Source organism: Berghia stephanieae, chromosome 11, assembly GCF_034508935.2.
Source record: "Berghia stephanieae isolate SIO BIC M18660-M18661 chromosome 11, UCSD_Bste_1.3, whole genome shotgun sequence".
In the NCBI taxonomy this organism is placed as follows: Eukaryota; Metazoa; Mollusca; class Gastropoda; order Nudibranchia; family Aeolidiidae; genus Berghia; species Berghia stephanieae.
Window position 1 is genome coordinate 11,030,010 of NC_088370.1, and position 15,000 is coordinate 11,045,009.

General features: G+C 34.7%; 1 protein-coding gene across 9 annotated transcripts in view; it reads left to right on the forward strand.

Annotated features, from left to right (window-relative positions):
- LOC144956755 (uncharacterized) overlaps positions 1-15,000 on the forward strand; it is a 214,479-nt gene that overhangs the window by 152,996 nt on the left and 46,483 nt on the right. For all 9 annotated transcript variants that reach the window (XM_078887442.1, XM_078887443.1, XM_078887444.1 and 6 more), the window contains 3 exons: positions 460-1,091; positions 3,445-3,548; positions 14,232-14,321. In XM_078887442.1, the coding sequence (XP_078743568.1) occupies positions 460-1,091; positions 3,445-3,548; positions 14,232-14,321 (826 nt within the window). The remainder of the gene's footprint in view (positions 1-459; positions 1,092-3,444; positions 3,549-14,231; positions 14,322-15,000) is intronic.

Consider the following 15,000-nt stretch of genomic DNA (forward strand, 5'->3'; position numbering starts at 1 on the left):
CCATCGTCCAACTGACAATTAATCCTCATCTCTCCATTCGCCTTGTGTGTGTGTGTGTGTGTGTGTGTGTGTGCGTGTGTGTATGTGTGTGTGTGTGTGTGGTAGAAACGGGTTATTGTGGTTAGATAATTCAGTAAAACCATTTGATCTTTTTTATTACCCAACACTCACATTTTTATTATGTAGAAATTGAGCAGATGGTGGGAATTTTAATCTAGATCTATGTTTTGTTTAGTTTTCGACCCTTCAGTAAGCTGTTATTGAGCAGAATCAATTCCGAGTTTTTATACGGTTTAAAGTTTAAATAGATAGAACATTTTGTACTTTGATCTTAAAATTCAAATTTCCGACATAACATAACACCGTCATGAGGCTTTGGGTTTTTGGTTTGTTTTTCTATTTGTCCTATTCATTTATTCACCTGGTTTCATCGCTTTTTTCGTCTTTTTCTATTTTCAGGACCAAAAGTTCGTCATCGTCGTCGTCTACGTCATTGTCAGCATCATCGTCGTCGTTATCAACAGCCCCTCCATCGTCATCGCCATCGTCCTTCCTCCACACGACCAACAGCAACTACTACAACAGCAGTGGCGGCTCCGCGCCTTTCGATCCAGCCGGGGGAGTGCCCTTCTCAACGTCACCCTTACCCACGTTTCCATCGTCGTCTCCCTCACCTTCTTCCTCCTCTTCTTACTTCAGACAAGACTCGCAGCTGTTCCTTGATGAGCTTGCCCAGTTCATCTCTGAGAGCATCAGCAGCGGTAGTAATATGAACACACCGCCCCAATCGCTGACATCAGGGATTCTTAGCAACAGCAGTAGTGGTGGTGGTGGTGGTGGTGGTGGTGGTAGCGGCAGCAACAACAACAGCAACCTAACCGGAAGTGGTGGCGGCGGTGGCGGAGGTGGTATCGGTGAAAATAACAATAGCGGCAGCAACAGCAGCAAAATAAGCGATAGCAGTAAGTTGAGTGCTTCTGCTTCTTCCTCATCCTCTTCTTCTTCCCCTTCCCCATTCTCGGCTTCGGCAACTGGTCTTGGACTGACGAGCACGCTAGCAGCTGCTTCTACCACAGCTCACATCAAGACTGGTAAGTAAAAACTACGTTAGACTGTTATTAACATTTTACACGGGACGTGTTCCATTATTTTACTCACAATGACTGGCATAACGTCTAACAGGGGATCCTGACCTCCCATAGTGGGCAGGGAGGTACATACTGTGTCTTCTATCCCTCCATACCCTTTTTCCAATTGTTTCATGTCGTTGTCTTGGTATGAGATTACTTAGTTTTGTCCTGACCCTGGCCGGAGTCCTTGGCTGGGAGGGAAACAGTCGAATGTATAGTTATAGTTTTGGGATATGATATTTTTGTCCTTGTAAATCATCTCTCTGTTATGCATTGTATTATGTTTAGTTTACGTATTATATTATTTGATTTGTAACCATTTGAGTGTATTCCTCTTAGCTGGGACCTGTGCTTGTGTCTGGATGGGACTTTTAGGTGATCTCAAACTAAGTACTTTGACAATGTGCTCTTGGAATCTACATCTGTTCCCTATTTGAACCAATTCCCCTTTGTCTGCCTTATTCTTGAATGCTTTAATTGTAATTCTAGAACTTTTTACTATCCCATTTTCTTCTTTTTTACTGGCGCTGATAGGACCTTAATGTGTTGCAAGCGCAGTAAAACCCTTAAAAACAAAACAACAATTTTCATCAAGAGAGCAGGAACAGACAAGCCAAGAGTTACGGCGATGTTACTAATACATAATAAATAACAATGCGAAATTGAATGTAAGCTTCAAATTAATATACGAAAACGGATTAAAAATGGACGTTTCGAGTTTCCCCTTTATCAATAAAGCAGGATGAATGAAACACTGCAGACGAATGAGATAATGTGGTAGTGGCGTTGTTGATAAGGGGAAACCCGAAACGTCCATTTTATCTGTTTTCGTATCTTAACTTAAAGCTTACATTCAATTTCACATTGTTATCTATTTCTTCGAGCAGCAACATTTACACTAATACATAATAGAAAATTAAGTAGGTCGGGGGAACCTTGGCTCTATCTCAGACCAATGGAGGCTTCAATGGTCCACAGACATGGATTCCGTAGTATATTCTGTCATGTCATTTCCATACGTCTATACTATGTATCTTTTCTATGTTATGAAGTTTTAAACTGGGCCCTGGGAATCTTCTTTTACGTAGAGGGGAAAAAGCCAAATGGATTGGGGGTTTTATTTTGTATTGTTTTTTTTTTTTTTTTTTTGTTTTTTTTGTTTTGTTTTGTTTTTTTTTTTTTTTTTTATTGGGGGGGGGGGGGGGGGGGGGTTGGGGGGTTTTGTTGGGTTTTTTTTTTTTTTTTTTGTTGTTGTTTGTTAGTTTGTTTGTTTGTTTTTTGTGTTTGTTTGTTTTGTTTGTTTGTTGGTTTTTTGTGTTTTTTTTTGGGGGGGTGGGTGGGGGGGGGGGGGTTTAGTGATTGGTAATTTCTCCATTGTATAATTTATTTTGTCATTATTAGATTCTTTGTTATATTCCTTGTGTCCTATTTAGCGTATCCATTTTGATTTTGATTGGAGTTATTGTGGCATTGGCTCGATGGGACTTTAGATGTTTTCACAGTGTCACTTCTTATTTACTTATTTATTTATTTATTTATTTATTTATTTATATATTTATTTGTGCATTGGCTCTATGGGACTTTAGATGTTTTCACAGTGTCACTTCTTATTTACTTATTTATTTATTTATTTATTTATTTATTTATTTATTTATTTATTTATTTATTTATTTATTTATTTATTTATTTATTTGTGCATTGGCTCTATGGGACTTTAGATGTTTTCACAGTGTCTTTATTTATTTATTTATTTATTTATTTATTTATTTATTTATTTATTTATTTATTTATTTATTTATTTATTTGTGCATTGGCTCTATGGGACTTTAGATGTTTTCACAGTGTCACTTCTTATTTACTTATTTATTTATTTATTTATTTATTTATTTATTTATATATTTATTTGTGCATTGGCTCTATGGGACTTTAGATGTTTTCACAGTGTCACTTCTTATTTATTTATTTATTTATTTATTTATTTATTTATTTATTTATTTATTTATTTATTTATATATTTATTTGTGCATTGGCTCTATGGGACTAATAGATGGTTTCACAGTGTCACTAATTTATTTATAAATTATATTTATTTGTGCATTGGCTCTATGGGACTTTTTAGATGGTTTCACAGTGTCACTTCTTATTTATTTTATTTATTTATTTATTTATTCATTCATTTATGTATTTATTTATCTCTATCTATCTATTTGTTCATTTATTAATATATTTATTTATTTATTTATTTATTTATTTATTCATTCATTTATTTATGTATTTATTTATCTCTATCTATTTGTTACGCTCGTGTTACCAGAGATCGAGACAGACTCCACCCCCAAGGCAGTTCAACAAAGCCAGGTGTCCTCGAGTAAACCTTCCTTCGTCCCCAATGAGCTGCTGGGGTCCATTCTACTCAAGGTGAGTCCTCATCTCCTGTCATCCGGACTTAACTCACTCTCTATCGATGGAGACTCATTGACTCACCAATCTGCCAATACTGCAAAGGGGCACGTCAAACCATCGATCATCTGGTCCTGGAATGCCCAGTAACAAAATTAGAAGGGGGGTATGAAACGATCTTTGAAGCCGGAGATGACCTGACATCATGGATCGACAAACATAATCTGGAGGTGTAGCCATACGCTACTACTACTAACTCACTCAAACCTAGAGATTTTTGCAACTTTACAAAATTGGAAGAAAAAAAATGTATTAGAAATGAGCATGTACATAGATAGTTTTATTCAACTACCACTAACTTGTAAAAACTAAAAACATTAGCTTTGATACTACGCCTATAATTTGTCTCAGAAAAAATGTAATAAATAGGCATGGGTAAAAGTAATCCGGGCTAAACTTCGGATATAGTCGGTGTTAGGGTTGAGTGAATTAACCCTCATCATTTCAATCTGAAATACTCATTAACAAAAACAAAACAAAAATAAAAACTTAACAAAAAACAAAAACAAACTAGATAGAGCATGTATATAGAACAATATCCACTAAACGTGCTCAAAGCGCTTTACAAAGGGTCCCTGGACAACAGCAACAAATAACATGTAGGACTGGACATGACGCCTGTTAGGCGATATTACAATTTTTTTTCGGACAGAGACGACAACGCTGTTAACGGCCAGGTACTCATTTTACACCTGAGTACGGCGAGAGAATGTGAGTAAAGAGCCTTTTTCCAAGGACTCAACTATGCGCCGAGCGAGGCTCGAACCCAGGACATTCCGGTCCGAAAGCGAGTGAAGTATCATACCACTAGACCACATTATAGCCCCACAAATATAATTTCCGATTATTTTTTCTTTAAATTTATAAGCCTCAGGTTTAAGATATATGTATAGACGGTATTGTGGACAAGCAAGTGGGCTATCCCATGATTTTTCATAACTCATATTATGTCCATTTTTCTCTCAAACCAATTTTAGTTCAGCACACAATGTAAGTGTCTCATTTTACACCTTTTGAGGTCCCAGGATTGAGAGATTAAAAAAAAAATATTTTATTTTATTTTATTCTTTTATTTATATTTTTTTTTTTGGCCAAATTTTTAAATACGTGTTTTTCTCCAGATTACTACGGACAACTGGTGGTTAAGCTTGTCGTATATAGATAGAATGCGCTTGGCCAAGGAGTTCACAACATTGCCATCCGGAAGTATAACGGACCAACACACAAACTCTGTGTCACCATGAACTTTTATAGTCTGGTTAATACAGTTTAGTGAGAACAACTCACAAACGCGGATGGCAAAAACAATAACAAAGGCCTGAGTGACGTCATCTTCGAACTATCTATATATATTTGACCTCCAAAAAGAAAAAAAATTAAAAAGAAAAAAAAGAGTCATCATTATCAAACAACAACAACAACAACAACAACAACAACAACAACAACAACAAATCCATCGTTCTATGGTTTGTTAAGACATAGTAATAAATCGAAATCCACTGGCATTTAATAATTGAGAGAGCAGGATTAAATCGATTTGAGTTGGGGGGGGGGGGGGGGTTGGTTTTTTGTTTGTTTTTTGGCCACATTTTTAAATAAGTGTTTTTATTCCAGATAATAATAATAATAATAATCATATAATAACAATAGTCATAATAATATATAATATAATAATAATAATATAATAATAATATAATAATAATAATAATAATAATAATAATATAATAATAATAATAATAGTCATAATGATAATAATAAATATTAATAATAATAATAATAAAATAATAATAATAATAATAAATAATAATAATAATAATAATAATATAATAATAATAATGATAATAATGATAATTATAATAATAATAATGATAATAATAATAATAATAATAATAATAATAATAATAATAATAATAATTAAGCGCGTTACCCCGTTGTCACAGGCTCAAAGCGCATTACAGTGATATAAAACAAAACTTATTACGGTAAGACAAGACTTGTCAGTGGAAAAGTGATACGAATTCAAGTTAACAACAACAAAATACGATAGTATATTGTATTGCAACATTATGACTTAAAAGGATAAAACTTTAAGCGAGATTTGAACGTTGTCAACGAATCCGAGCATCTCACGTGTGATGGGAGAGAGTTCCAAAAATGGGGGGCCGAAAAGTGAAAAGATTGTTCACCTATTTTACGCAAGGTCTTGGTTTGACAAGGAAGGATTGGTCTTTGCTTTTGTTTGTTTTGTTTTGTTTTGTTTTGTTGTGTTTTTTATTATGTATTTTATATTTTGTTTTCTTTTGTTTTTTAGTTGTTAATTTCGGGCACTTCCGTCTTCGCATTTGGCCACACGGGAAAAACATATACCCATAGATTCGAGTAAATTAATTGAGCTGTTATATTTTTTAATTGAGCTTCTATATAGCGCAATATCCACTAAACGTGCTCAGCGCGCCTTACAAGGGGTCCCTGGCCAACAGCAACACATTATTATAACACGAAGGACGGGACATAACGCCTGTTAGGCCGATATTGAGCTTTATATAGCGCAATATCCACCAAATGTGCTCAAAGCGCTTTACAAGGGGTCCCTGGTCAACAGCAACATTTAACATGTAGGACGGGACATGACGCCTGTTAGGCGATATTACAATTTTTCGGACAAAGACAACGCTGATCACGGCCAAGTACTCAGTTTACACCTGAGTACGGTGAGAGAATGTGAGTAAAGAGCCTTTTCCAAGGACTCAATTATGCGCCGAGCGCGAGGCTCGAACCCAGGACCTTCCGATCCGAAAGCGAGTCATACCACTAGACCCCACATAGCCGCAAGTACGGTGAGTACATTCATTTTGACCACAGGAAGTGGTTATTATGAGACGTACGTACGCGTTAGATTTGAGTACACATAACATTTTGAATCTGGGGAACTCTGCTCCCCATTTATTTGTCTCTCCACCAACACCAACTACTGCTGCCGTCTGCCTTGCCTGCCTGATGCCTGTCTGCACCTGTTGGTGTCGGGTACAATGAGATAAGGTGGAGTCCGATGGTCGGACAATGACAAAGAGTTTGTTGTCTGACGTCTCGCTATACTTGCGATGGATGGACGAACGGACGAGAGGAGAGGAGAGGAGAACCAAATCAAAGCTAGATGTGCCTAAATGAGCCAGTAAAATGGAGAGAAAAGAGGAGAGGAGGAGAGTCGGTTCAATCAATTCTTCATGGTCGTTATTTATTTTTATAGTTTTTTTTCAAGGACAAGTGAACTTATCTTATCCTGCCTGCCTGCCTGCATCATTAAAAAAAATTGTTTTGACTTGCTTTGACGCTGATTTATAAATAGGGTGGACATCTTTTATATAATATAAATATCGATCCAGCGTTATGAAATATTGACGTTGTTGTTGTGTGCTGAAGGAAAGTCGGCTTGGATTTGTTATTATTATTATTATTATTATTATTATTATTATTATTATTATTATTATTATTATTATTATTATTATTATTATTGTTGTTGTTGTTGTTGTTGTTGTTGTTGTTGTTGTTGTTGTTTTTTGTTGTTGTTCTTGTTGTTGTTATTATTATTACTATTATTATTATTATTATTATTATTATTATTATTATTATTATATTATTATTATTATTATATTATTATTATTATTATTATTATTATTATTATTATTATTATTATTATTATTATTATTATTATTATATTATTATTATTATTTATTATTATTATTATTATTATTATTATTATTATAGAAAAGAGATGGGGGAACATTTGAGTTTTGAAAACTCTTGGAATAAATAACCCAAATTGTCCGTAAAAACGTCCATGTTTAAATGTGGGTAATTTAATATATTGTACTCACTTCGCTTGCATGCTTGGGTCAATCAATAAATGGTGCTATAGAACACAGCCGTTTACTGCTTTCACTTTAGTTCGACAGGTAAATTTTGCCGGACGCTAGTTCATAACAGATGGCGAGTCACGGCCTGTGCCGAAAGGGAGATTGAGTAATTTTTCCTATTTTGATGATTTTTTTCTCAAGTTCAAAGTAGCGTAGTAAAGATGCTATTAGATGAAGCAATAAGATATTTTAGAGTCATAACAAGTGGTTTACATACTTTTATTTGATATAATTTTAGTAGATCATTTGGGATTAGATTTTATAGAAATAACCATAAAAATGGGTCAGAAATTTTAATTACTTCAAACGATATAATCAAAATTACATAGGTAGTTATCTGAGTTTATACAAATAAATGAGAAATACTGCAATAATCATCAATATTCACAGAGTAAAAATATAAAATCAAAGTCGTTTTGTAATGAAGCATTGTTGAGATATCCGCTCACCTGTACAGCAATATCCTTTTTTGACAGCAATAAAAAAAATGCGTGATCACCGAATTGTAGGGGTTTGTTGATCAAATGATCAAAACGAACTGGTTTTAGTAATGGCAATTGACAATTCTTAGGAAAAGATATGTAATATGCATTCCTTTGACGTTTGTATAGATGTAAACTATATTATAATAATAATAATAATAATAATAATAATAATAATGGTAATAATAATAATGATGATGACGATAATAATTACAATAATAATAAGGATAACAATAATGATAATAATAATAATAATAATAATAATAATAATAATAATAATAATAATAATAATAATAATAATAATAATAATAATAAAAATAATAATAAAAATAATAATAATAATAATAATAATAATAATAATATAATGATGATGATGATGATAATGATCATTTTCATGAAAATAATATTGTGGCTATCACCTAAACGCCTGCTAATTTTGGAAAAAACGCAATAATTTCTCTTTAAAATAGCTTTCGAAATGCCCGTTTTAAAAAAATGGAATTCGCCTATAATATGTCCCCCTGACAGAAAGGAATTAAAAATAGAAAGAAAGAAAGAATAAAGAATTTTACTGAATCATTTGCGGCCAAAGAATTGACTCATCGCCTCCGAGAGTTTTATTTAACTTCCCAACGCCCCAAATTGCTATCATTCATTCAATATAATTGACTCCTCCCCACTCCACGCTCTCCGGCACTTTCCTTCCATGTCCCTCAAACCGCTTTCTTTCCATGGAGCGTCCAATCAGCTTTTTACAATTGCCCATTTCCAATTGGCTGCTGAATAAGGACAATTCTAATTTCAATTGTCCACCACTCGGTCATCAGCAAAGTCAAGACAGCTCCTCCTACTCAAATCACACATACCCACGAATATGATAGGCCTTGTAGACCAGTCACTGGTCTTTGATGTAACAACCATCCGCCAGCTTTGATCACATCGCTTTTGATGATGTCACTCAATATCTATCTTCTTCTCTCAAACCCGTTGACTGTACCACGAGTCAACATAAAAGAATATCGCGGTGAGGTGCGAATCGTGAAGATGGAATGACGTAGCTGTGTTAAAGTTATACGTAGGTTCAAAGTTCAATTGTCAGAGAGAACTGATGAGAGATTAAACTGAGGTGGTAAAATGAAAACTGTTTCGTAGTAAAACGTTGCATAAATTAGTTTTATGTACACCAACACACACACACACACACACTCTTCTCTCTCCTCTCTCTCTCTCTCTCTCTCTCTCTCTCTCTCTCTGCTCTCTCTCTCTCTCTCTCTCTCTCTCTTCTCTCTCTCTCTCTCTCCAGTGCTGCGACAAAAAAAAAGGACGCCGACCAGATAGCTAATACTATTTAAAATGGAAATTTGTTGAAAATGGTCTGATTATTGAACAACCGAAGCATCGTGGATATCAGAAATGATCATTGTGAATCAGTTGAAACACGTGATATCGATGTAATACTAATACTAGTAATAATCATAAAATATCAGTGTATTTATCTTACTCTTGATCACCACTGTAATAAAAACAATATTATTATTATTGTTAATAATAATAATAATAATATTAATAATAATAATAAATAATAATATAATAATAATATAATAGTAAAAAATAAATAATATCCATTTTTTGACAATAAAAAATCGTGATAAACGCATTGAAAAGGACGGATGGGAGGGGGGGGATTAATGATCAGATAATCAAAATGAACTGTTATTTTAAAATAATTTGACAATCATAGGTAAAGATAAGTTATAAATATTCCTTTGAACTTTGTATAGATCTTAACATATTTTTATACTTTTTATTAACATACGTAAAACCTCACGATTATTTTAAGGAACAGCTGATTGTTACATGTCACAGAAACAGCATCTAATTAATCAACCAACGTTCTGTTTTCTTTTTTTAAACCGGTGGAACTTCACTTGCTAATTCTGGAGCAGTTAGCATGAAATGTTTTTTTTAACCACATATCTCATTTGAGCCCTTTCACAGCTTATTCGGTCAGAGTCCATTTGCATTGAGACAATGCTTGTTTTCAGTATGACCATTCATCTGAGTAAAGAAAAAAAAATCATTAGTTATTATTGATATTGATGATGATGATGATGATGATGATGATGATGATGATGATGATGATGATGATGATGATGATAATAATAAGAAGAAGAAGAAGAAGAAGAAGAAGAAGAATTGTAATAATAAGAGTTATAATAATATTATTGATTGTTAGTAATAATACGATAGTGATCGCCTAGATGCCTGCTAATAATAATAACGTAATAATTTTCCTTTAAAATATAGTTCTAAATGCCCGTTATTCAAAATGGAATCCGCCTATATACCCACTCTGAAATATTTTTAGCAAAAATAAGATAGAGAAAGAAGTTTACTGTAGCATTTGCGGCCAAAAAATTGATTTATCACCGGTCTGCGAGAGTCTTATTTGACACCTAGACAACGCCCCAAATTATACATTTCAATTCATTTCACATATTTTATATCCATCTCCTATTCATCCGTATTCAAATTTCAAAATACCCATACGCATCTATGTCCAATTTCATGTTTCAATGTTTGTGTGAAAATGGCTATTAATTAATCTGTCAACTATCGCATGGTCGTGTCAATCAATCGGCGATCAACGAATAGCTCGACAGAGGCATCTCAATGCTTGAGTTCTGACGATATTTTTTGTTCTGGATATCGTACCTACCTCTCACCTTGCTACAGGCGGAAAGTTGTGTCAATGACAGGCAAATCGTTCTAAACTCTATTCAACATCAATCGTTCCGTGCAATGTGCGTACATGAGTTTTATATTACACATTGCTCTTTCTGCTACTTCTTCTTATTCACTTCTATCTTCATACTAGTTACTACTATATTATACACTACTACTCTCACTCTACTCTACTCTACTCTTCTACATTACTCCTATTCACCAACTCGATCATCACTCATCTCTCATCTCTTCTATGTTATATCACATTATCTGTCTTGACTGATTATCTGTGACTATTATATTTGTAGCCACAAAGAATTAGCAGGAGTGTTTACACAGTCATGTCGCTGCCATACAAATCGGTGAAAATCTAGTAATGACTTTGAGTTTGAAACGAATATTTTTGTGTTGTGGATAGCCAACGGTAGAGAAAACGCTTCACTGCGGGCGGATTGTCCGTCCAAAAGGTCGAGGTTAATGCTATATTAAAAGTAGATTATTACTCTTATATTTACTACCATGTGTTAGGGTAACAAAACTCAGATAACATCAATTTGAATTTTTTAAACAATTAAAAATATTTTTCAGGTTAATTTTAAATAGAAAAATATACATTTTTCAAGAAAGAATAAAGTATACTCACCATTTCTTGATATCAATGAAAATAATTGCGTCTTGAAGATGAAAATGTGGTCGTTTTATCCATATAAAATAGAAAAATATGGAAGAAGTGTATGGTCAGAAATTGCAGTGTAAAAATGAACGATTTTACGAAATCTGTCCTATAGCCTGACTGACAATGAAATCCAAGCGGTGCATTCTACCTGCAGGGATAAATATAGGCCAGTTCTCACGTTCTGGACATCTGTTATGACGTAACCACACGGTGGTCTCCCCGTCATCGACGGTGGGTCGTTCCCATTGGGGGTGAGGCGGTAGTAAACTAAAGTGAAAGATTTCTAGTGTAATAAACGGCTGTGTAGAAAGAATGCGTTTGGCCAATGAGTTCACAACATTGCCATCCGGAAGTATAACGGAGCAACACACAAAACTCTGTGTAACCATGAATTTTTATGTCTGGTTAATACAGTTTAGTGAGAACAACTCACAAACGCGGATGGCAAAAAACAATAACAAAGGCCTGTGTGACGTCATCTTCGTTCTATCTATAATATATAATGCAAAGTGTCGGCGAACCCCGACATTTTGGACAAAGAGCTCTTTGTAGCCAATTCTGCACGGACACTTGTTGTAAAGAAATGCCTTCTATATAACAAAGGGAGATAGTTGTCCTACCCACCAAGGTCTCGGGTAGAATCCAACCCATATAATTAAATGATTTGTGAGTGTAGGATGGGTGTTGGAATAGGGACTCCCTTGTATTCGCCGTGGGTGGTGTAGACTGGAAGGCAATGAAAGAACGGAGGGTTATCATGTTCCATCAGTGTTAAGACACCCTCATCAATCTTATGCATCAACCGAGATACCGTTAGATACCCTGTCCTATGTTTCGGCTTGGGTCGATGTTCAACTGGCAGTCTGCGATTTGAGGTCGAAGAAGAACGACCTGTACAGCCTGTGTGTTGGCTGGAGTTCTGTTCGGCTATGTTGAAGCCACAGTGAAAAGGGCCCAAAGTGGCCAGTATTTTATGTCGCACCCGAATATGGGCTCTCAGGCGATATGTGTTGGGCCTGTGTGTTGGCCAACATTGTGTTTTAGGCTGTATTGTAGCCGAAGTGGGCCTAATATGGCCAGTATTTTGTATATCGTACCCGGTTATGGGCTCTAAGCGATATTATGTTTTTGTAATTTGTGCTCGGTGAGATTATATAAAATTTATAATATTGTTTTGATGTGCTGAGTAATCATCAAGTGATTAAGTGATAATATCGTAAAATTATTTCACTTATCTTAAAGTTTAAAATAATATAAAGTTTTAATGTTTTATTGAATAATTAATTCAATGAGTTAAATTGTGTTAAAATTGAGAACGTGACCTCAGTTAAATGAATTATTTTTAAGTAAATACTAATTGATCACTTACGCTATCATTGTGTCTATGTTAATTTCATTTTTACTAATATATCTATATATATCTTCTAATATAGTGAAGAGCTGACGGGGCTAGGATATAGCGCCCGGTAAATGCGTTTTGAACCCTTTTGAACAATATAATTTTTGAGAAATATGAACAAAATACAATGTAACGTTTGTAAAGATGAGGAAGTAACACTCGATCTATGTGTTTTATTAGGAACAATTTTGGATTTGAACAGGCTGGAACACCGCACCCTGTGTGAACAATTTTGTTGATTAATTTTATTCTCCTTTCGGAATATGAACAGTTTATTTTGACCCTATATGTAATTAATAATTTCATTATTAGTGGGAATTAATGGAACGGTTGGAACCTGGGTGAAGTATAGTTTATTTTGGTTAAAACTTACATGAATTTTATATTGCATTACTACTTTTTACTTGTATGTACTTTTGATTTTTCCTGTCAATATATGCAATGTTATTCTGTTTTGCTCAATAACCATGAGATGTTCCCCTTTCTTTTACTATAAATAAATAATTATGGCTCTCTTGTCAGATACGTTGTTCTGTTGGTGATTGTAGCGTCCACGTCTACCTCTCCACACGTTAAGGTCATAAGCGGCCTTTGCATCCATTGCGAGTTGCGAACGCACCTTGTGACACTTGTGTAAGCAGCAATATCAATAAACAGATTCTTCTGTCGGCTCAGTAATTTAAGACAAGAGGAATGAATGCATTTTCATGATTTTGTCTTACTTAAAAGGAGGCGTAATGAATGGCCGAGTGTATAAGACATTTGCAATGACATCTATAGAACCTGGATTTGACCCCGACCCCCACCCCCACTGATGACATCAAATTGTTTTTTATTGTTTTTTTTTTTTTTTGTGGTTGTGGGGGGGGGGGGTTGGGTTTTTTTTAAATTATTATTTTTTGTTGTTGTCGTTGTTGTTTTTTGTTTTTTTTGTTTTTTTTTTTGGGGGGGGGGGAGTATTTCCTTTATCAAGAATCATAGAATGCTTTATTGTGGCGCTATACTGCGGATGATACCTCATATGATGATGAAGAAAGAGATTTTTTTCCCGACGTAACAGTAAACTCTTTATTTTTTATTATTTTTTTTTTTGTCAAAAAATTCTTAACCTGAGACCTCAAAGACCCCACTCAATCCTAGAGATTTTTGCTACTTTTCAAAATAAAAAAAAAGTATTAAATATAAGCAAGCATTTACATAGATATTTTTATTCAACTACCATCAACATGTAAAAACTAAAAACACTAGCTTTGATACTATGCCTATAATTTGTCTCAGAAAAATGTAATAAATAGGCATGGGGTAAAAGTAACCCCGGGTAAACTACGGATATAGTCGGTGTTAGGGTTGAGTAATGGTATCAAGGAATGGTATTTTGTCATTTTCATTTTACATTATTATCTTTCTGACTTTTTGTTTTGTTTTGTTTTTTGTTTTTTCCAGGCTCTGAACGGTTTCCTGTTTGTCGTCAACAGTCAGGGGAAAGTAGTCTACACCTCGGAGAATGTCACACAGTACCTCAAGTATTCTCCAGTATGTAGACTTTTGGATGGAAATGGGGGGGGGGGAGAGAGAGATTGAAGAGAGAGAGAGAGAGAGAGAAGAGAGAGAGAGAGAGAGAGAGAGAGGGGGAGATAAGGGAAATAAGGTAGGGATTAGGGCTAATAGGCAAAGCGAGTGATATGTGTCGGAAGAATGTCACACAATATCTCAAGAATTCTCTTGTATGTAAACCTTTGGAAATCGGGGTGGGGGTGGGGGTAGGATGAGAAGAGAGGAAAAGAAAGCTTAACACTTGGAGAATGTCACTCACTCTATCTACTTATGTAACATGTTGAATGGTGGGTTGAGATTTTTAAAAAGTGATTGTGTGTGTGTGTGTGTGTGTGAGAGAGAGAGGGGGGGGGGTGGATGAGAAGAGAGGAAAAGAAAAGAACTTAACACACTTTGGAGACTGCCAATCACTCTATCTACTTATGTAACATGTTGAATGGTGGGTTGAGATTTTTAAAAAGTGATTGTGTGTGTGTGTGTGTGAGAGAGAGAGGGGGGGGGGGGTGGATGAGAAGAGAGGAAAAGAAAAGAACTTAACACACTTTGGAGAATGCCAATCACTCTATCTACTTATGTAACATGTTGAATGGTGGGTTGAGATTTTTAAAAAGTGATTGTGTGTGTGTGTGTGTGAGAGAGAGAGAGGGGGGGGGGGGGG